At 37.0% G+C, this 23,675-nt stretch overlaps 2 protein-coding genes across 4 annotated transcripts; one reads left to right on the forward strand and one right to left on the reverse strand.

Moving 5' to 3' along the window:
- Positions 1-1,126: 1,126 nt before the first annotated feature.
- LOC114387848 (DNA repair protein recA homolog 1, chloroplastic) lies at positions 1,127-23,441 on the reverse strand. Of its 3 annotated transcripts, none has more exons than XM_028348067.1 (13): positions 23,126-23,440; positions 21,213-21,304; positions 21,001-21,076; positions 19,543-19,605; positions 19,306-19,435; positions 19,099-19,178; positions 18,879-19,004; positions 18,603-18,707; positions 18,352-18,408; positions 10,153-10,215; positions 10,002-10,078; positions 9,642-9,714; positions 1,127-1,719 (listed from the first exon to the last, which is right to left on the reverse strand). In XM_028348067.1, the coding sequence occupies exons 1-13, from the start codon at positions 23,315-23,317 to the stop codon at positions 1,615-1,617; spliced, it is 1,239 nt and encodes a 412-aa protein (XP_028203868.1). In that variant the 5' UTR covers positions 23,318-23,440; the 3' UTR covers positions 1,127-1,614. The 3 variants fall into 3 exon arrangements, with proteins under 3 accessions (XP_028203868.1, XP_028203867.1, XP_028203869.1); XM_028348066.1 differs by having other exon boundaries at positions 19,099-19,184; positions 23,126-23,439; XM_028348068.1 differs by lacking the exon at positions 10,153-10,215 and having other exon boundaries at positions 19,099-19,184; positions 23,126-23,441.
- Positions 15,513-16,609, forward strand: LOC114387849. Its single transcript, XM_028348069.1, has one exon. The coding sequence runs from the start codon at positions 15,926-15,928 to the stop codon at positions 16,307-16,309; it is 384 nt and encodes a 127-aa protein (XP_028203870.1). The 5' UTR covers positions 15,513-15,925; the 3' UTR covers positions 16,310-16,609.
- Positions 23,442-23,675: the final 234 nt, after the last annotated feature.

A 23,675-nucleotide genomic window follows, 5' to 3' on the forward strand; every position in this document is an offset into this window, starting at 1 on the left:
CTTGAATATTGAATATGCTTCTTTTTTAATTTTTAATTCCTTTTGAATATATTTGGTTGAATTGTAATTTTGTTCCTCTTTAAATTTTATCATGATTGTGGTCTTCCTATTTTTTTCTCACAAATTTGGTCCCCCTATTTTAGAAATTTTACAATTTTGATTCAATGTTAAATTTTACATGTTTTTTTTTTATTTTGATCCAATTAAATCCTAGACCCATCATATCCACTAAAGATACCATAAAAAAACTACTTTAATTAATTAAAACAAAAAATAAAAGTGTCTACAAAAATGGAGATTAGACCAAAATTATAAATTTTTTAAAATAGGAAGATCATAATCTCAAATAAATAACTAGACAACCAAAGTTACAATTTAACAAATATATTTCTAAATTTAATTTGATTTAACTAGTGCAAAAAATTATTTGTCAACCATACAAATATTCTTCTATCTTTATCCTTACTCAATCTTTGAATCACTTGTACATTTTCATCTACCTTTTTCGTTTTATTTTTAAATTAAATTTCAATCTTTTTTTAAAAAAAATATCAATAATTAAAATAGTCTCTATCACAATATAATTTTTTTTATCATAAATCTAATTTTTTTATATATATTTAAAAATATTTATTGCAAATTTTATTTATTATAAATTTTAATTATAAAAACAAATAGTTATCCTATGCACTGCATTATATTGTTTTAAAAGTCAGATTGAACTATACTAGAAACCTATCTAGTGGTCGATTTGTTAATTCCAAAAATCCGAGCATTTCATAACCAATAAAGAATTGCTCAAATCGATCCAAAATGAGTAAAAACCAATACAAAACCGAGGCAAAAAAAGAAATTGAAATACGTGTATTTTTTTTTATAAAAAAAACATTTCCTTTCATTTTTAACTTAATCTAAAAGTTTTAAAGATAATATAAACGTTTAAGAATTTCTCATAAATATAAATCATTGTCAATTATTAATATTTATCTTATAAAATACATAAACATTTATATTAATTTATAATTTTATATCCCAATTTCTCATAAATTTATACTTTATTACTTAAATTATTAAATAAATTAAAAGTACAGATTCAATTACTAGTTCAATCACAATTTAACTGCGGTTGAATCAATAAACCTTGATCAAATATTTTCTCCCGATTCAATTGTCAGTCCAATTTTTAAAACATTAGTTAAACCTAAAATACTAGTTATAATTACAGTTAAAGCTTAATAGGTTGGCCTAATCATTATAGTAGAATCACTCTAATTAGTATATCCATGTGATTCAGGATCCAACCACCAGCTGAATGGCTCAGCAACCCAAAAGAAATAGAAAACTCACAAAATGAGGCACTGGGAAACAATAATAGTAATAAATGGGAACCAAATATAGCTAGATTACATGATTTGTGGAACATTGAGTAGTAAAACCAGTCCTTCATAATCCTTTAAGTTTCACTTTTCCCCCTTTCTGTATATCTCATGCCAATGGTACAGGAGGGACGAGCCAATAATTGGTGTAACCATCAAAACCAACTCCACTTCCATTTGTTGTGAAGAAAAAATTTCTCAGCTTCTGGAACCTATCACCCAAACAAGTCCCTCATCATTACCTTTCCTCAAACATATCATCATCTTGATGTAGCACTGAACTATTCTTCATGTGTACAGGACTTGTTTGGTTAGTTCCATCAATCAATGAAGACCGAACAACCTACAAAATAAAAAATAAAAAAAATCTTTTCATGATTTCTATATATCATCACTTATCAAATTATGATACAAGTTCTTTCTACATATATCATCACATATCACAAATGTGTTATAAAGCAAGTGCTTACAAATTTAGCAGGTGTTTGGTACAAGGGAAGCTTTTAGTTTTTAAGGAATCTAAAGTTGAGAATGTTTGTTTCATTATTTTAAAAAATAGCATTCTCAAGAAACATTCTTTTCTGGGATTTTTTTTATCCAAGTTTTTCACAAAATTATTCCCATGAAAGATGTGAGAATCTAACTTTTACTATGATCAAAACACCACATTACATAGGTTAAACAAGCTAATACGTAGGTTAAATAAGTTGTTGGATGTGTTGTTACATAGGTTACTTAAGGGGTTCACCTAGGTCAGCAATTACTCTATACGTATGAAAAGCTCGTTTTATCAAGGAATTATGATTGAATGAAAGTGAGTTTTCCGAATTTCTTTGTATTGAGAGTGTTCTCTTTGGTTCTTCATAAAACTTGTCTGACTTATCATGACTGTGTCTTAAACTCTTTGGGTTCTTGTGTTTTTTGTACATGTACTCAAGAGTTAGGATTGAGCAACAGACGTTTTTAAAAAACCCAGACCAAATCACTTTTTAAAATGTTTGGTTAGAACCAAATCATTTTTATAAAAGCAGTGCGATTCAGTTTTTTCCCAAAACTATTCATTTTTTTTGTTCAGTTTGGTTTAAATCAGTTATCCTTTTGACAAATTGTTTTATAAAACAGTTTGGGTTGTACAAGACTGTTTTCTCAAAGCAGCTTGGTTCGGCTTTTATGCACACCCCTATCAAGAGTGAAAGTGGATCAACAAACTTGATTCTTAGCTTTTTTTTAGGGTGAGTATAATTCCAAGTAACTTGAAAGTTCATGTATTATAAACCTTCCCAGGTTCATATTACAATCACTGAAAATAGAAAAGTTATCTCTCACCCTCCTTATTTCCATATGGCTTTTTTATTTTAATTATAAAAATCATAATAAAAAAAAATCTATTAATAATTAGAAAGTTTGCTATCAATAAAAAAATTTAAATTTATCCTTATCTAATGTTATCTGTCTTTTTTAATTTATTTAAAAAATTATGCTAAAGTAATCAAAAGAAGTTCTTAACATTTCAAAAGTATGACTTTCTTATCATTTTTTTGGTACAATTTTTTTTCACAGAAGGTATCCACAAGCTTTGGTGCTTTGGATCGACTATGGGACTAATTCTCGATCTAAGACTTGGTCAAACTTAAAGTTTTTTGTCCCTCCTTAAGAGTGTAGTATTCTGTGGGGATAGAACCAAGGTTTTCCACTACAAACTCAGTGTGTATTGTAACTGAGTTACATCCATTGGATAATTTCTTCTTATCTAATACTATTCACATGTTTTTTATATTTTTTTTAAAATTATAATAAGCAAACAGTTAATAAATTGAAAATTCTCTTTATCGTTTTGAATGCTTTTATTTAAATTTTAAAATACATCTTGTTTTATACCTGATTTTTTTAATTTTCTTAAAAGTTACCCATGCACTAGCTAAAAAATTAATGACGTGTGTATTATTTACTAAAAACTTCGTACCCCATTGCCCAGAGGCTCTTCGCTATGCGAAGGTATGGGGGAGGGATGTTGTACGCAGCCTTACCCTTGCATATGCAAAGAGGCTGTTTCCGGATTCGAACCCATGACCAACAAGTCACCAAGGCACAACTTTACCGCTGCGCCAGGACTCGCCCTCACGTGTGTATTATTTACTAAAATGAAAAAAATTAGAAACAGCATTCCCCCAGTAATCCCAACGGCTTGCTCCATGGGAGAATGTGGAGCAGCTCTGCCTAGCTTACTGCCCAAAGAAAATAGCAAGATGCAAAAACAAACCTCATAAAACCAGCCTCTACCTCCCTATAAGGAGGAGACAAAATGTGAGAGAAAACTGACAAAGTGGAAACAAAAACACATATCCTTCGGGGGGGGGGGGGGGGGGGCTGTTTGAGTCACACTAATACAGGCAGTGCTAACATCAATTCCTATTTCCTTTCTTTTTTCAGGGTACCCAAATCGGTGGTGGACAAGTTACTGAAATTACAACATAGGTTTCTGTGGGGAGGCGGACCAGAACAAAACAAAATTGCTTGGATCAAATGGGAGGAAGTGTGTCTTCCAAAAGAAAAGGGGGGTTTGGGTCTCAAGGACATCAACAGGTTTAACCTTGCATTACTTGGTAAATGGAAGTGGCAGCTCCTGCAACAACAATGGGAATTATGGGCCAAAGTGCGGGAATCCGAATATGGCAGTTGGAGGAGTATTGAAGAACCAGGCAGGGTACACTACGAGTCAATATGGTGGAGGGATCCAAAAAAAGCTCTTCATCACTCAGACCAGGGCTCGATCCTTCACAATAGGTTGAGATGGAAGGTTGGAGGTGGAGATAAAATTAAATTTTGGGAGGATAGGTGGATTTGTCAGGAGGAAACGTTAGCAGCAAAATATCCTAGACTGTATTTGATCTCATCACAGCAGAATCAGACTATCCGACAGATGGGAACTCACAAGGACACCGGATGGGAGTGGAACTTTATATGGAGGCGGCCAATGTTCGATAATGAAATTGACGCGGCCGTTAGTTTTCTAAGGGAGGTTGGAGGGAAGTCCATACAGCAGCAGGGATTGGATGTTTGGGAGTGGTCAGGAGATCCGTCAGGTATATACTCCACGCATAGTGCATATATCTGTTATGGGAGGAGACAGTAGTAGGACAGCCGGAGGAATGTTTTAAGGAGCAGACAGTAGTAGGACAGCCGGAGGAATGTTTTAAGGAGCTATGGAGAACAAAGATTCCCAACAAAATTGCGGTCTTTGCATGGAGGCTATTTAGGGACAGGTTGCCAACAAAGAAAAATCTACAGCGGAGACAGATGCAGGTTGCGGATATGTCATGTCCTTTCTGCGGAAGTGACGAGGAGGAGGCATCCCACCTATTCATCCATTGCACCAAAATCCAACCTATTTGGTGGGAAACTATGTCATGGTTGAATATTAAAGGTGTCTTCCCCTTAAGCCCAAAACATCACTTCATTCAACACATCTTTATTCAGATAGAAGGTTTGAAGGTCAAGAGATGGAGGTATTGGTGGTTGGCTGTAACGTGGTCCACTTGGCAGCTCCAAAACAGAATATTGTTTTCCAATGCAGTATTCAATGCTAACAAATTGTTTGAGGATGCATTATTCCTACTTTGGACTTGGCTCAGAAACTTGGAGAAGGACTTCACAATTCACTACAATCAGTGGTGTAGTAGTATTTGACCAGGTTTTTTGCATAAGTAGAGGGTAGAACAAGTAGGATAACAGTAACTACATACTACAATAGCAGCCTTTGAATGTTTCCCTTGCAGATTTTATTCGTCTGCTCAAGGATCCATTTGTAGGGCTGTAAATACATATGTACCTTAGTACCTCTGGTACTTTTTACTATATATATAAAATTACTTTTGCTGATCAAAAAAAAAAATGGAGGAGACACACATGTGATCCTCTTTATAGCTAGTTAACTGTGATCACAAACAGGGAGGGCGTGTGCTAATGTTATATATACTGATAGGAATGGGCCTAGAGAGACCCAATTAGGATAGAAGATTTAGATATTATCCTTTTATTGTTTAGTTTTATTTCTTATTTCCTAAAAAAATACTAGATTGTGCCACTTGTATGGTTGGTATTCTCTGTAAATCCCTAAGGATATGCATTATGAAAGGAATTATCAATGAAGAATATCAATTTTAGGTTTATGTCTCTTACTTGTAGAATTTAGGAGTAGTGTAGCATAGAGCGCTTAGAGCCTATCAATTGGTGCTTCCATAGTTCAATCTCCGCCTCCCATGGATGCATACCATCATTGTTATTTCTGGCCACCACAACAGCCACGTCTCCGTCTCCACCTCCACAATACTACCCTTCACAGACCCCCACCTCTTCACTGCAGTGGCCAACACAACCACAACCATCACAGTCAGCACCGCCACAACTGTGGTCCATGGACACCCCACATCCACATCCACATTTATACTATCCTTCTGAACCACTGCCACCTCCGCAACCCCCTTGCTTATCCTCACAGTTCCAATACCACTCTTACCTGCCCTTTCCACTCTACCACCATGGCCACCCCAACCAAGTTTTCTGGTATTCCCATACGAGCATGGTTCAAACCTGCAACAACCTCCAACATCACCAACCTGTGTTTTTTCTCCTCCTCCATCACACACTCCCACCTCTTCTCCGTCAAGCCATTGTGACTCCACTCCTTCCATCCAAACACCTACACCAACTACCGTTTCAAACCCTGCACAACAGCACCACCATCATCCCATTTCCACCACAAGTATGTCCCCTCCCTTCCTCACTAGACCTTTTCCCTAACTTCTCTTCACTACCCCACTCAATATTTCAACCCTCCCTGCCACAACAAACACCCCTTTTCCCACTCAATCACTAGCAACACCGTCATCTCAGGCCACCTATGGCTACCGTGCAGTCCACACAACCACCCATAGAGAAGAAGTTGACAGCAAGACAACCTCCGACAAAGCAAAAGACACAAGCGGAAAAGATCTCGTTGGTGGTCATCCCAACGCTGTCGCTACACTATCTCTAAAACATCACCACCGCCATCAATGTTGTCATGCTCTCTGAACTGTCCCACAACGTCACCGTTGTTTGCCACAAACTTGTCTGTGTCACCATTGTCAACCTTTGTACACCCATTCGTGTTGTCCCCATTTTGCTCTACAAGCTCGTCCACGCCACAACCGATTCCTGCCAGTTCCTTGTCTTCACGGAGGTCTCGCTTCCTATTCTCGTACCCTTTGTGCACACATGCATCTTAGCGAAGCTCAAGCTCCTTACCGTGCATGTAAAAGTGTCCGCCATGACCGGGGACACATCTGATGTTGACGTCGTCGCCACCGCCGCCGCAAGGTTGCACATTTCTCATTCCGTTTTCGACTAAAGCACCGCCCAACTTTTTGGGTGCCTACAGGTGACAAGCACAATCCATTCATCCTCAAAACCCTCACAGCAATGGGCACAATTCCCTCCAGCTTGCATAGTCTGTGTCTACCCCTTTCATTTCCCATAATAAATCCCAACCATCCATTTTCGCTCATCAACACATGGCTTTATCCAGTCCGCCTATCAACACCATTCAAATCAATAGCAAAGTTCCATTCAAATGCGACACTAATACCAAAATCCCAAATTCCCTCACTGACTTTAATCCAATGGCTCCTTGTAACCCCACCAATTTCCAAAGCCCTCTCTACACCATCCACTTTTCAGTTCCCACTTTCCCATACCTTTGGACCCCACATTGGTACCACCTACACGTTGCAAGTGCCTTTTATATCTTCCACTAGCCACTAACACCTCCCCCCCCTCCAATAAAATTCGACATTCTCTCCTTTATTTTTTTCTCATGTGTATAACCCTCCCACTTTGACTTCCAAAACCGAACTTGTCACAACTCCACTTTTGCACACCCAACCCTCAACTTAACACCCCCTCCCTCACCAAATCCAATCACATGTCTTCTTTCCCCAAACCCACCCATAATTACAAGTGACCGGCGGCAATGATAGGAATGGGCCTGAAGCCTACAGCCTGAGTCCAATTTCCTTAAGGACCTTGAAGGCAAGGTCCAAGTGAACCTAACAGCAATGATAGGAATGGACCTAAAGAGACCCAAGTAGACTAGAAGATTTAGATATTATCCTTTTATATTGTTTAGTTTTATTTTATATTTCCTAAAAAAATACTAGATTGTGCCACTTGTATGACTGGTATTCTTTGTAAATCCCTATTTAATAGGGTATGCACTGTGTAAGGAATTATCAATGAAGAATATCAATTTTATGTTTATCTCTTTTACTTGTAGAATTTAGGGGTAGTGTAGCATAGAGCGCTTAGAGCCTATCATGTACCTTTGCCCTTTGACTCCAATTCTTGCACATCCTGTGCTTAGTTGGAAATTTAATAATAAATATCCATTTGCTCATTAAAAAAGAAAAAAGAAAAAAACTGTGTTCGCAAACCATCCTTGTTTTAATCAGTTCCCTTCCTACCCCTTCTAGTATACACTATCCAAGTTTAGGTCCATAACTGAGTTGTAAGTTGTAACACCTCATGTCTTGCTTCCACTAGTCCTTTAAACTCCTTGGCCCTAACATTGAGCTCCCTTTTGACTTCAGCCTTGTCCTCAACAGTGACATGAGGAAAAGCAGCCAAACTAGAAAGAAATGTTAGGAATTTGTATTTAGGAAGTTGCACCATAAACTGTTATGTCTAGGAAAAGGTACCCACTTAATCTATTAAAAAACTGTACGTATGGATGTTCCTATATACTACATAACATGTATTCCTTTCAGAATCTCTCCAAATTATTCTCAATTCCATTTCAAAATACTCCATCACCTTCCTTCCCCTCTAAATTCAACAAGAAACAAGGGAGAGGAACCCTAACAGTCAGAGAAAATCTCTCAGAACAAAAATTAAATCTGGACTTTTGCAGATGCACTGAACCTCTGGCCTAAACCATTCCCTTTTCCTCTCTACTTTCACCCCTCCTTTATATTCTACTCAATTCCCTTTCTTGCTTTCCTTGCCACCCACCATTCATATAGTCGATTGCAAATTGCAAACCAGGTTCACCTTTTCCCCCTTTGCCTACATGAGGGAGAGATTCCCAGTTACCCCAACCATTTCACCACCACTCTCTGTCATGTCAAACTAATCTGTTTGCCAAGGAGGTTGGCTCAACTGCTAAGATCAAACAGCATCAACAAAAAAGGTCTTGGCTCAAATCCTACTGGTGGTCCTTCATTAGGAAGTCTTTATAAGTCCTTAGTACTCAGTCAATCTTGTGACATGTCCTAACATTAGAATGGTGAAACCTGACTTCCCCCTAAAATGGGTGACCTAGTGGGTTAGGGGAGGGTAACTGTAAGCAGCCTTACCTACAGAAAGGCTACATTTAGGTTCTAAACTTATTATTTAGCCAAAAAAATAAAAAATAAAATAAAAACAGTTGTCATAAAAAGAATTTTAATATATAAGTATATCCTCAATACAAGCTTATAGGGAAAACAACAAAAGCCTAAAAATTGAAAAACTATATCAAAAAAAATATCAAAATACAAAGATATTTTTGCACACCCTAAAATATCTACGATATTTACAACAAAAAAATCATTGCTTCTTGTTCAGACTCAAAAGAAAGAGAAATAAGGAGTCCAGCGTACGTGCTAAAACTATTATTTAGCAAAAAAAAAAAGAACTAACTGTTTCTTGAATCTTGATCAAATGAAGCTTACCCCTAAAAACTACCACCAAAGTGATAACTGCTTTGACCACGACTAAATCAACCTACAAACATACCATTAATGACTAAAGATTTTGGCCTTAACTCAGGCATTTGATGGCTCCAAACAAGTGAAACAACAATTGTCCAACCTAGTAAGCTTCACTTTCTCTTGGTCATAGATAAGCCATGGACCAAATTCTTAAGACACTAACATGACTGCATCGTGGTGATGCTAATAGCTAGGGTTGGAAATCAAAATTGCAATGGTTAGAACCAGGTATCTATTGCTTAGTGACCAGATATATTTGGAGACTAATAGATTATAAACAAAATGAAATTGGTCACCCAAATGATACCATGAAATTTTCTAGGCATGATCATTTGATATTCCAATTCTCTACCAGACAATTGAATGAATTGGTATAAAGCCATACAAATGCAGCAAGCATGTGCACACTTCATCACATACATAGCATAAGATCTAATTTTGCAGTAAAAAATAACATAACAGGTTCCGATCACCTAACCTTCTCAATTTCTTCTAAAAGATGTGTATTCTCTTTTAAGTACTGTATTGCTTTGTCCCTTCCTTGTCCCAACCTGTTTCATTAAACCATGTGAACAACATCCATTTTGGTTAACAATATTACATAAAAACAACCCACCAACCAGTTGGACAAAGAATGGGGAAGACAAAGTAACAGGATGAAAAGAAGGCAATCGAGGAAAACATCAATTTTTGTTTCACAAACTAAATAGCATTCTTATCAATTTCCCATTATATATAATTGTGTTGTCAAATCCTTAATTTGGAGGACACACAGACAGAAAGAGAATAGTGAAAGATCATCAAACAAATACTAAGCTTCAGAAAGTAGAGACAGTACCGATGATCTCCATAGCTGTACCAAGAGCCTTTCTTTGAGACAATATCCGTCATTTCTGCACAATCTAAAATGCATCCCTGAATTCACAAGGAAGAGTTAAAATAATGATACACACTAACAGATATAAAAGCTTTTATGCTACAAAACTCACCAACTTACTGATACCCTCTCCAAATATAATTTCAAATTCAGCTATTTTGTATGGCCTTGATACCTACAACTTATTAAGTTAGGACGTCTCCCGAATACAGTTTAAAGTCAATGAAAAATACAGCATAATATTTGTCAAAATATCAAAAAAAAATATCTCATAATATCTTGGTTGTATCTTTAGAGTAATTTAGAGCACCTTAGATGATGAACTCAGGAGTGATTTTCATACTCTATTATATCTTCTATTTGAAAATAAGGGTTAGTGCTTCATATAAGAGTGATATATCTGAATGTTGCATGTTATATATGCTCTTTATCTATAATCACATAATAGCGTACAAGAGAATAAATCATGGATAAAAAGAATCAATCTAAATCCCTAATTTTTAGTAACCTATATTTCCATATTTAAATGTAATAAATGTCCTTATTTAAAATACTTTTTTCTAACACTCCCCCTCAAGTTGGAGCATATATGTCATATGAACAAAGTTTGTTACAAATGTAGTCAACATGAGAGCCATTGAATGACTTATTGAACATATCAACCAGTTGGTCACTAGACCTAACAAAGTTGTGATTTCTCCTGACAGCACCTTATCCCTTACAAAGTGACAATCTACCTATATGTTTAGTTCATTCATGGAAGATCTAGATTGATGCAATGTGGAGAGTGGCTCGATTGTCACAGATAAGTTTAGTATCTTGAATGTCTCCAAACTTTAGTTGCTGAAAAAGTTGCCAAAGCCATGTAATCTCAACTGCAACTACTTCCATAGCACAGTATTCAGCTTCGACATTGGATCTAGCAACTATATTTTGCTTCTTGCCTCTCCATGAGATCATATTTCATATAATAAGAACACAACACCTAGAAGTGGATCTCTAATTTAATGATAATCCTGATTCCTGTCCAATCAGCATCAGAGTAACAAATGATTTTGACATTTTCTTTATCTTCGTATAATAGTCCACGTCCTAGTGAATTTTTTATGTACCAAAGAATACATACAACAGCATCCCAATGACTATTACAAGGGGAAAGCAGAAATTGACTTACCACACTAACTGCAAACTGGATGTCAGGTCAAGTGACAGTGACATAGTTAAGTCTGCCTAGAAGACGTCGATATCTTCAATAGTTCCCACATGATGCAATTGGATGGTTCCCTTTCCACACATACTAACAAACGGATGCACATCCTCACATAGCCTTCCCAACCAATATTCCTATAGCCTCAAAATGATGCTCCGCATTAACTACCCACCAATAGGCTTCTCCTTCAAATTCTGGAATCAATTTCAAGATTTGATACCCACCATAACTCCAAACTGCTTTGATACCAAATTGATAGAAATCCGGTACTTGAAAAAATATGGGATTTCTCCCTTGAATACAGTGCCTAATTTCCATAACTTCAAGGGTCTGCACCTCCTAATGTCCAAATGCCACAATGATTAACCTTTTAATTAGAGGCTCAAATACAACGATTAAGAACAACTCTCATAAAAGCTTGAGATATTAGGTGTAGACCAGGGAAATTTTTTATATGTTTAATCATACAACTACAATCACTTAAGTTATTGTTAGATTAGGTATTGTTCTCTTATTTATGATTAGATAGTAATTAGTGATTTAGTCCTTATTACTCATTATTAGATTGACTATATGTAATTAATATTGATCCTATTTGCTCATTATAAATAGAGGCTTAGTGTGGTCATCCAAGACACACAACATTACAGTAAAACACTATTATATGGTATCAAAGCAAGTTATTCTTGCCAGAGGAATAACGAAAATCGAGCTCAACCAGGGACCAACTGACCCCGGTGGCCTTTCTGCTTGTCACCTCTCTTCCGGCGACCTGTTTCCACATTCCAGTGGACTTTTCCACTCGCTGACCCTCTTTTCAGTGATTTTTCTCCTTTTTCGGTGCATTTACCAGCAGCCACTGTCGGAGCTCCGACAACCATTCCAGCAGGTGACCCCACCACACCATCCACTGATCTACACAATGGTGGTGAAGGTGACCTCATTGGAGCTCCAACACTCGTGCACCCATCTACTACGCACAAAACAACACTTCCACGCTCCACTGTTCCAGCACGTCTGGTCGGCGTTCAGGTTGGGCTTTCGGTGGCAAGGTTGCCCACCGTGGTTGACCCTAACCCTGTAGTTTCGCCTCCATCGGAGTTGTTTTGCATGTTGGTTTGATGGTTCCCCTTTATTTTTCCTTTTTGTGCAGCCCCTCTTTGCAGTGAACAGAACCACACAGCTGCTTTGTCCTTGTTTGGTAGACTTCCTGACACCTTTTTGTCGGAGCTCACCTACGACCACTGCTTCCAGTCACCGAAGACTGCCATGTTGTCCAATTGTGCAGCTAACACAACACCGCACGCGTCCCAAAGGAAGGCCGTTTTCCGGCGCATGAAGTTTACGCAAGCTCTCCTCTCTAACACGTGGCGCATCACACTAATCTTTTCACCCTCCACCTGAAGACCTCCTCGGTGGACCTTTTTGCTCTTTATTCATGGGTGAACAGTACCCATCGCCACTACGGGCGCTCGTTGGCTGTCACCAAGCTATGTTTATCCAGCGCAACCACAACAACTAGAATCAGCTTTCGTTTTGTATTAGGTTTACCACATTTGTAACAAGCTTGGTTCATATCACATATATGCTCCAACTTGAGGGGGAGTGTTAGATTACATATTATTCTCTTATTTATGATTAGATAGTAATTAGTGATCTAGTCCTTATTACTTATCATTAGATTGATCACAGTGTTGTTAAATGGCGGCCATGGCGGCGCCATGGCGGATTTAGGTGGCGGATTTGCGAAAAAACGCCACCGAATAGCGGTGGCGTGGCGGGTTTGGGATGGCGGCGCCATGGCGGCCGCCATAGCCATGGCGGTCGTGGCGGTTATGGCGGGGTGGCGGAAAATGGCGGGATTTGCTTGGTTTTTGTCCGCGGTAGGAGTTGGGCCGACCCGACCCAACCCTACCCGGTTATGCATTCAATTAAATGTTGTCCCACGCCGCACCTCACCTCACCTCTGCGTCCTTCCCTCACCTCTGCGTCCTTCCCTCACCCCGCCGCACCCAGCCGCCGCCGCGACAGGCGACACCCGCACAGTCCGCGCACCCAACCGCCGCCGCCCGCGACACCCTTACACGAAGACGAAGGCCAACTTCGCGCAAGCCCCGGCAACGCAGCCTCCCGCGACCGCGACGCCTCTTCTTTCTGTCTCGTGAAGAAGACGAAGAAGACGAAGACGCAGACGCGGGTCAGCCAACCTTGATCTTTTTTTTTTTTTTTTGATTTGGGCTTTTTGCTATTTGACACACCCCATTTTTCTGTCTACAACTTTTTTTTTTCCTTTTGCTATTTGACACCCCTTTTTACTGTTAACAGTCCCTTTTTTTTTTTTCGTATTTGACACCATAATTTTTTTTTCCTGTTCAGTCCCTTTTTAGTGATTTTAAATGGCTGAACCATCATCCGATGCTGCTACTGCAAGTGCAACGAGGAAAAATAAGGCAGACCCAGGCTGGAAATATTGCCATTCACTAGTGGAAGGAGATACAAACACCATTGTTTGTAATTTTTGTGGAAAAATCACTAAGGGAGGAATAACCCGAGCCAAACAACACCTGATTGGGAAGTCGGGCAACGTTGCAGCTTGCAAGAAAACTCCCCCAAATGTAGTTGAAGAGTTGAAGGAATATATGGCTACAAAAAAAAGCGGGACCACTTACAGTACTTCTGGCAGTGGTAATATGGCAAATATAAGAGATTTTGAATTTGGTGAACCGATTGGATGTGATGGAAGTGAAGAAGATGAGTTTGCGGATTCTTGTAATGCTGCTGCAAGTGCAAAGACAAAGTGTGGGACTAAAAAAGGACCAATGGACAAATTCTGTAAGAATCCAGAAAATGCAATCAATCGGAGAAAAATGGAGATGCTGAGGCAAATGAACATAAGAGAGTCAATGGATAAGAATGAAGTATTGAAGGTGCATCAACATATTGCTCGCTTTTGGTACCAAGCAGGTTTGTCATTCAACCTCATTAAATTGAAAAGCTTTGAGAACATGGTTGCAGCCATTGGTCAATATGGGCCACATTTGCCCATTCCTAGCTATCATGACATCAGAGTTCCACTCTTGAAGAAGGAAGTTGAATATACTGAAAATTTGATGAAAGGCCATAGGGAGCAATGGGTCAAGTATGGTTGTACTATTATGTCCGATGCATGGACTGATCGGAAACAAAGATGCATCATTAATTTTTTGATTAACTCTCAAGCTGGTACCATGTTTTTGAAGTCTGTTGATGGCTCTGATTTTGTGAAGACAGGTGAAAAGCTTTTTGAGTTGCTTGATGCCATTGTGGAGGAAGTTGGAGAAGAGAATGTTGTTCAAGTTGTAACCGATAATGGGAGCAACTATGTTTTAGCGGGTAAGTTGTTGGAGGAGAAAAGGAAACATATTTATTGGACTCCTTGTGCAGCTCATTGTATTGATTTGATGCTTGAAGATATTGGGAAGCTTCCCTTGATAAGGAAGACCATTAGAAGGGCAATTAATCTAGTTGGGTTTATCTATGCCCATTCTAGTACCTTAAGTTTGTTGAGAAATTTTACAAACAAGAGGGAATTGGTGAGACATGCTATTACTAGATTTGCCACTTCTTATCTAACCTTGGAAAGGCTTCACAAAGAGAAAGCCAATATTAGAAAGATGTTTACTTCTGATGAATGGACCTTGAACAAGCTATCTAAGGAGCCTAAGGGAAAAGAAGCTGCAAAGGTAGTGCTCATGCCTTCTTTTTGGAATAGTGTGGTTTACACTCTTAAAGTCATGGCTCCACTTGTGAAAGTGCTTCGTCTTGTGGATGGTGAAAGGAAACCAGCCATGGGCTATATTTATGAAGCAATGGACAAGGCAAAAGAAACAATTATGAAGTCTTTCAACAACAATGAAAGCAAGTACAAAGATGTGTTTGAAATCATTGATAAAAGATGGAATTGTCAGCTTCATAGGCCATTGCATGCAGCTGCCCACTTCTTAAATCCAGAGTTCTTTTATGACAACACTGACTTGGAGTTTGATTTTGAGGTCACCAATGGTTTGTTTGAGTGCATTAAGAAGTTGATTCCACAATTTGATGTGCAACAGAAAATTCTAACCGAGTTGCATCTATACAAGATTGGTGCTGACCACTTTGGTTCCGACTTTGCAATGGCTCAAAGGAAAACCCATTCTCCTAGTAAGAAACTTTTATCATACATTCATACTATTTTTTTTATGTATTAGTGTTAGAATTCAGAATTCTAAGTTATGCTCTTGGTTGGTAATTGGTATTGCAGCATATTGGTGGCGAATGTTTGGGTCACAAACTCCAAATTTGCAGAAGCTGGCTATTAAGATTTTGAGTTTGACTTGCAGTGCTTCAGGATGTGAAAGAAATTGGAGTGTGTTTGAGCAAGTAATTGTGACAAAACTCTAACTATACTTTTTAATTTTATTTAATTTTGATGATCAAGTTATATTTGGAGTATATTTGAGATTGAAATCAACATTTATTTGTTATGTTGTAGATTCATTCCAAAAAAAGAAATAGGCTTGAGCACAAGAGGTTGCATGATTTGGTGTTTGTCAAATACAACCAACAATTGAAGCAAAGATATAATGCAAGAGATGAAATTGATCCAATTTCTCTTAATGATATTGATGTATGCAATGAATGGCTCGTGGGAGAGATGGATCAAGATGATGATAATGATGCTGGAAATGATTTGGTATTTGAAGATGATGATGCTCTAAATTGGGCAACTGTGTATCAGGCTTCGGGGGTTGGAGAGTGTAGGATGTATACTAGGCGGAAAAAGCAAAAAACAAGTGTTGCTGCTGCCCAAACTTCTAAAAAACAGGCAATGGTTGTTGGATCTTCATCAAGGAAGCAAAAAGCAGTCCAAGAAAATGATGAGGATCTAGATGTTGAGGAGAATATTGATGTTGAATCTGAAGAAGAAGAAATCATGGTCAATTTTGAGGCGTCTGATGGGGAAGAGGGAAAGGGAGATGCTCCATTACCATATGATAACAACGAAGATGATTATGTTGGGATTGGAGAAGATGATTAGAGCCTTAACCTTCACTTTGCACTTTGCATTATGTTTTTATCATTTTCTTATTTTGAACTCTTTAATGAGTTTATTTGGTGTTGGTACTTGATTATTGTATGAACTCATGAAACTTTTTTAGTTTATTTGAATGCAATCCTTTGTTTTCTTCAATTTCAATGAGTTTATATATATGTTTTTTTTTTTTTTTGTGTCCGCCATGACATCCGCCATTTTCCGCTACGCCATCCGCCATATTTTTATGGCGGATTTTTGACTTTCCGCCATGAACCGCCATCCGCCATTAACAACATTGATTGATCATATGTAATTAATACTGATCCAATTTGTTCATTATAAATAAAGGTTTAGTGTGGTCATCCAAGACACACAACATTACAGTACAACACTCTTATAGTTACGAATTGTGTTCTTCAAAACATAACATATTTGCAAAGGCCAGCAGCAAGCTGTCTTGGCAGTACAAAATCTATTAGTATAAAATTCAGGTTTTCCTTTAAGTTTATATTTGTCATAATGGCTTAAATATTTATATATTTCTCTTCAACATACTAATCCAATTAAGAAACACATCTTAAATTGTTCTTTCTATATTGTGAGCTAGCTCTCTGAGTTTGACTGTAATGCACTGCAACATCACACTATATTGTGTTGGTTAAATCATAAATGAAAGGAAGAGCCTGAACTTCAGGTGAATGGCCTAATGTTAGGGTTTGTTTGAATTGAAAAAATGTTTTCTGTTTTCATTTAGTATTTTCACAAATAATTATAGAAAGATCACCTTATTTTCATTTCACTTTGTTTCTTGTATTTAAATATTTGTTCAGCAAACAATGACAATAACATTTTTGCTGTTTTTATTGTTTCCTGTACAAATCATTAAAAATAGTAAACAGAATGAAAACAGAGTGGCTTTTATGTAATTATTTATGGAAATAAGAAATGAAAATAGAAAATGTTTTCTCAATCCAAACAAGCTATTAATTTTTGACAAAGGAGTACGTCAACCCAAGTCAGAGGTGAAAATAGGAGACCATATTATCCCTCAAGTCACACGGTTTAAATATCTTGGGTCTGTAATACAGGATGATGGGGAAATTGAAGGGGATGTGAATCATCGCATTCAAGCAGGATGGATGAAATGGAGAAAAGCATCGGGGGTGTTATGTGATGCAAAGGTACCGATCAAGCTAAAGGGAAAGTTTTATCGGACTGCGGTAAGACCGGCGATTTTGTACGGAACAGAATGTTGGGCGGTCAAGAGCCAACATGAGAATAAAGTAGGGGTAGCGGAGATGAGGATGTTGCGGTGGATGTGTGGTAAGACTCGACAGGATAAAATTAGAAACGAAGCTATTAGAGAGAGGGTTGGAGTAGCGCCTATTGTAGAGAAGATGGTGGAAAATAGACTTAGGTGGTTTGGGCATGTAGAGAGAAGACCGGTAGACTCTGTAGTGAGGAGAGTAGACCAGATGGAGAGAAGACAAACAATTCGAGGCAGAGGAAGACCCAAAAAGACTATAAGAGAGGTTATCAAAAAGGATCTCGAACTTAATGATTTGGATAGAAGTATGGTACTTGATAGAACATTATGGCGGAAGTTGATCCATGTAGCCGACCCCACCTAGTGGGATAAGGCGTTGTTGTTGTTGTTGTTGTTGTAGTACGTCAACCCAAGTTCAGTGAATGTAAGCAAGTGGATTACCAGATGCCAAAACAATTCTAGAAATTCAAGCCCTATAAAATTCTTGATGTGAGGAAATGGAATTTAAAGTATTTCAACTTATCAATTTATCATATATGTTCAATGTGTCAGTCTGGTATCCAGTTTTCAGTACAGACTGTTAAATTTATAAATCTAGAATAAATTAGGCCAAGAAACAGAGAGACAGATAAGTGACAGGAAAGTAAGAGTTAAAATTTCTATTGTTGGAAAGTTTAATAAAAGTCAAGTTTCAAGGGATTATGTTAGCCAGCATTACAAAAATGAATAGAAATTTTTTAAAAGGAAAATTTCAAGATTTACAAATATTGTTGTTTACCTTGCTCTTTTGGACTCTTAAACGAACTTTAAGGCCAATTTCTTCATCTCCTTTAGCCTAAGAGAAAACAAAAATGCACAGTGGTGCTCCATTCAAAAAACTTTGACATTATAGTCAAAAAGATTATATCAGTAACAAGTAATTCTATGAATGTAAAAACTGCTGATACTTTTTAGAAGATGTGATACTGGGAAACAGCAAGGTTGAAGATGATATAAAAGATTATGTTGTGACAGTATTATTGAGCTTACAGACTTTATCTTCCCTGTAGGACGAACTTCTAGCCGAAGTGACGCAAAGAACTTCAATGCAATTCCACCACTAGTCACTTCTGGATTTCCATAATAGACACCAATCTACAGAGCAAATAAAATAAATAAATCATATTGACACAAGCTAGAGATTTAACAAATCACATATAAATATTGAACTCCTATGATTGTGTATGCAGTTCTAATTTACAGCACTCATAATTAAATGTATGCAATCTTCTAAAAAGGAAAGTTAGACTAATCAAGAACAAGTACCTTATATCTTATTTGATTCAAAAATATAAGAGTACAACCAGCTTTAGATGCATTTCCAGACATCTTACGTAAAGCTTGGCTCATAAGACGGGCTTGCAATCCTATTTGCTGCATTCCAATCTCCCCCTTAGCATTATATAAAAAAAATATAGTCAGAATGAAATGAAATTCTTAAATTACATAACAGAAGTACCTAAAATCAAGAAAAGTAATTGTTTACTTCAATTTCAGCCCGTGGAGTGAGAGCTGACACAGAATCCACACAAATGAGATCTATGGCACCAGATCTACACATTCGGTCTGCAACTATAATATGGAAAGTTCATCAATTCATAGACACCAAACAGCACCCTGCTATTGCAGTGCGAGACAGTCCAAGATTATCTGATGCATTCCAACCCAATTATATTAAAGGCAAATATATTACTCTCAAGAGCCATCTCTCCATGATCAGGTTGGCACACAATTAAATTTTCTACATCCACTCCTAATGCTTTAGAATATGCAGGATCAAAAGCATGCTCCGCATCAACAAGCATTGCATTGCCTCCTAACTTCTGCACATCATAACAAAATAGCATATTGATCCCAAAAACATGTTTACATAAAATGAATCTTCATGATCAAGAATTAATGATTGGGAAACTCCTGATAGATGAATTACCTGCACTTCCGCAATAGCATGAAGTGCTAGGGTGGTTTTCCCACTGCTTTCTGGTCCATATATCTAGAAATAGATATAGCAGATAATATCAGCTTGCTCATCAACAGAAAAAATAAGTTAAAGGGGAAAACATAGAAGAACCAGCAATTCTATCACGGTCTGCAAAATAAAGCATGGAAGAATTAGGTCATTTTTAATGCTTAAATCAGTTTGCTCTAGTTGTTTTGCATCAAATGCCTCACAAACTAGTATTAACAGAATCCAATATAGCTCAAGCACCACCATTCTTACATACTGACATGAAAAAAGGTCCAGAAACCACAAGGAAGAGAAACTGGAGACATATATAAATGAAGAGAAATGTAATCATATATGAAAATCGGGGATAGGCAAACAAAGGAGGGGAAATTTGAATGTCAGAAGCAGTTTCAATCTAATACTTAAGTATAAGTCTCCACATTGAGACTAAATTAGACGTTTCATCCACCATAATCTGTCAGCAACTGGAATTCACCTGTAATTTTAGGTATAGACATAAGACACAGGGGACAAAGAAGACACAGGCAGAAGGGGATAAATGATGATAAGTCAAATGTAAAGCATAAAGAGGATTAGAGTTATGAGAAGACCTAATACTTTCATTTAGTGAAATAAGTAGTTCTATTTCTGGAGCCAGAGCAGCAACAGTTTGATGGAGCAGGAGATGAGTCTATAGATAGAGTTTGGACAGGTTGTGGATATGACCTCCTTTGAGAAGTGAGCAAGGGAGAAATGGAGACAATATTGTGAGACCAATCTGAATGGATAAATGATTAACTGGTAGCATATGATCAAGAAGGTCATCATACACTCAAGAATAGAAGAGAAGAAAGGGCAGGTCTCAAAGAAGTTGACATTAGCTGACATAAGAGCAATATAGATCATGAAAGTAGCAAAAGTAGCCTGTCTAGGAAAGGGAGAGACATTTGGGGAATTTGGCAGCCAACTCATCTTTTCCTTAAGATCATGAAAAAATATGTACATCCAAAGATGAGAAAAGGGAGAGAATAGATATCTTGTTTAGGGATAAATATAGAATGAGGCACCTAGTTTTGGAGGACTGAAGAAGGCATGAAATTAGGAGTGACAATTAGATGTTTAGGATGAATTTTGAGCTAGATTATAATCAATGAATCAAAGAAAACCAATTAATCCATTTATGATCTATTAAAAATGTGCATAATTCTCACAAAATAGATAATCCAGATAGATAACTCAGCAGCCATAAAAAAATTGTCAAATAACACAAATTTGTTAAAGATACCCTACAAGCACCAAAACTTTTAATACATACCCAAATTTAAATGAAATCCTCATCCTTACAAAAGAATATATCTCATTCTTCCCGATCCATAAAATGTAAATAGGTTATCAGAAAAAGAAATGAATGGCAACATGTTGCAGGCAAATGGGCAATACCTCTATAATTCTTCCTTTAGGGAGACCACCACCTAAAGCACAGTCTAATGTCAAACAACCACTGGGAAAAGTTTCACTGCAACATTCAAGATGATATATAAAATTCGTCATATGTCATCTGATGTAAATCACAGAAAATAGTGACAGGATATATAAACTGATGTTTTTCAACAATTTAAGAGACTGATGACATTTAACATGAAGATGCATACACCAAAGCTCCACCAGCACTGCCCAGTCTTGTAACACTGCCCTTTCCAAAGTTGTTGTTTATATCATTCATCGCTGCTTCCAGTGCTTTTTGCTAGAATGGAAATTTCATTGCCAGATTGAATACACTTTAAATTAGAAACATATCATCAACAATTTATAACTCACAAACCCTAGTAGAACAATAAACTACTAATTTTATGGGTATGGCTGATAATATATTTTCATCAGAACAGTAACCTAAAACCTAAAACCTAAAACCAATATATAGCACATACAGAACCATATATCCTAAAAGCTGGCTGCTAAATGAGTCTAATGAACCAATAAAGAAAACATTATACTTCCATGAGTATTGAGAATCAGGGAAGAGCATAAAAGATGATATGGTGAAATTTTCTATATCATTATGACTATCCAAAAGATAGATAACATATGATATCATGCATATATACATAAATAGAAACAATAAAATATCACACAAACATTGTGCACAGATAGAATAACTCTTATACATCATTCTTTTAGAGTAACATATCTCTTCTATTAAACAACAATTCTTGATAAGCAGGAATTCACAATTGAAATTCCTTCAATCACAATTCCATAAATCCCAAGAACGGAACATGATGAGACGATATTGGATAATGACGATTAGTCAAATCCCTAGAGTTGACATGGCTACTAAGTGGCTTAGGTGGGTAAAGGGAGGCAAAAATGTATTGTTGTAAGGTTGTGAATATTTCAATTAGGTCACTTCTTAATTTTATTCCTTATTCCTAATTCCTAACCCTAGCTGCAACCAACTACCCCAGCCACTGCCGCTATCACCAAATTGACAGTGTCCATCGCATCTAGAGAAAGGGAAGGCAAAGAGGAGGCCAACGAAGAATGCATGAATGTGGGATATGAGGAAACAGAAGGAGGATGGTGCAAAACTGAGCCCCAAGGTGGAGGCAAACTGAGATCCTAGTATCTCTCTGGCTGATTTAAGCACTATGTTACAACAACAATAAAATTGTACTACTCATTTCACATGTCAAAATATTTTCTATGCAAGCATGTGAGAATTTCAAGATTCATGGTCCTCTCTCCTGTTCACAAACAAAGAGCACACGAACAACAACATACAAAACCATGCCTTCTTAAGCTGTCAAAACTTGATGCGAATCCACCCCCAAATTTCTAAAAGCAGATCAGTTAGCTCAATAGGTAACGTCAAAAAATGCAAACCAACACTTTTTACTAATTGTTGTCCCCAGACCCCACCTACATAGCTATGCTGCATCAGCTATTTTCAGAACAATGTATACAAAGCAATCAACAGCCAACCAAATTCAAACAAGCCCTTAGGCAATGTCTTATGAAATGTCCTTCAAAACCTAGATTTTTGTTAGTTCAATGTCTCGATATCTTAAAGCAACACACCCACAAATAAAACATCAAACATATATATCCAACAGTCACTGAAGCGAGCACTAGAAATTCAGCAATGAAACTCAAAAGAGTACAATAAACAAATAAATAAAGACTCTCTTTCAGGGCAACTATAAACAAAAAATAAAAACCACAAAAAGTCCTAAAAAAGTGATCTATTTTCTAAAGAGAAATTAGTTATCACCCTAGAAAAGACAAAGTACCAATGAGTGTGCAAATGCAACCATTCGCTTCAAAAGGAAAGTGAAGCCTTTGTAAATGAAATATAACCAAAATCCAGAAAAGCAAAACGGTTCAAAACTAAGAACAAAAACAACAAAAGCCTTTTCCCACTAAATGAGGTCGACTACATGAATCGCACGATACCATTCGACTCAGTTAAAGACAGGATTTTTCATAGTCAAAATAAAACTCATCATATACCAAACATGAAAAAGCGTTTATAACCAAAAAAAACAAAAAACAAAATGGGGCATACCCTGTCAATGAAGCGAGGGTCGAAGTCACCAGAGAGAGCACCATTGGGTCTGCCTTCAAGCTCGCATTGAATATTGGCATGCTTGAAAGCGGTGACAGCCCGAAACCTGAGAGGAAAAGGGAACAAGAGAGAAGAAGAGAGTGGTGCCTTGAGAATAACACAGTGGGGTTTCAGAGGGAACATCAAATCCATTATTGCAGGAACCAAAATGAAGATTCAAAACGACGTGTCTTCTATGTTGTTACATGGATATCAGGGAAAACACAAACCCGCTGAGACAAAAATCCGCTATATATTTGGTTTTCGGTCTGGTTGGTTGTTCACTATAAAGCACAAATTATGAAAATCGACTTCATGTTATTCGAACCAAAAATAAATATTCTTTCAAAACACATAAAACTTAAAAGAATCCTTTGGTTTTAAAATTTGGGTTAAAATATCATTTTGTTTCATTATAATTTCGTGTTTTTCTATTTTGATATTTTATGTAATAAAATTATTTTTTGCTTCTTTATGTTTGTAATATTATCCAAAATAATTCTTTCATTAG

This window comes from Glycine soja, chromosome 15, assembly GCF_004193775.1.
Source record: "Glycine soja cultivar W05 chromosome 15, ASM419377v2, whole genome shotgun sequence".
In the NCBI taxonomy this organism is placed as follows: Eukaryota; Viridiplantae; Streptophyta; class Magnoliopsida; order Fabales; family Fabaceae; genus Glycine; species Glycine soja.

What these genes read in the sequence shown, in the direction of transcription:
- LOC114387849 (XM_028348069.1), top strand. Translation starts at nt 15,926, where the DNA reads ATGGATCAAGATGATGATAATGATGCTGGAAATGATTTGGTATTTGAA.
- LOC114387848 (XM_028348066.1), bottom strand. Translation starts at nt 23,317, where the DNA reads ATGGATTTGATGTTCCCTCTGAAACCCCACTGTGTTATTCTCAAGGCA. An exon ending in ACCCTCGCTTCATTGACAGG is followed by an intron (nt 21,305 to 23,125) that starts GTATGCCCCATT and finishes TTTCCATTCTAG; the next exon opens with CAAAAAGCACTGGAAGCAGC. An exon ending in CTAAAGGAAGAATTATAGAG is followed by an intron (nt 19,606 to 21,000) that starts GTATTGCCCATT and finishes ATCTATTTCTAG; the next exon opens with ATATATGGACCAGAAAGCAG.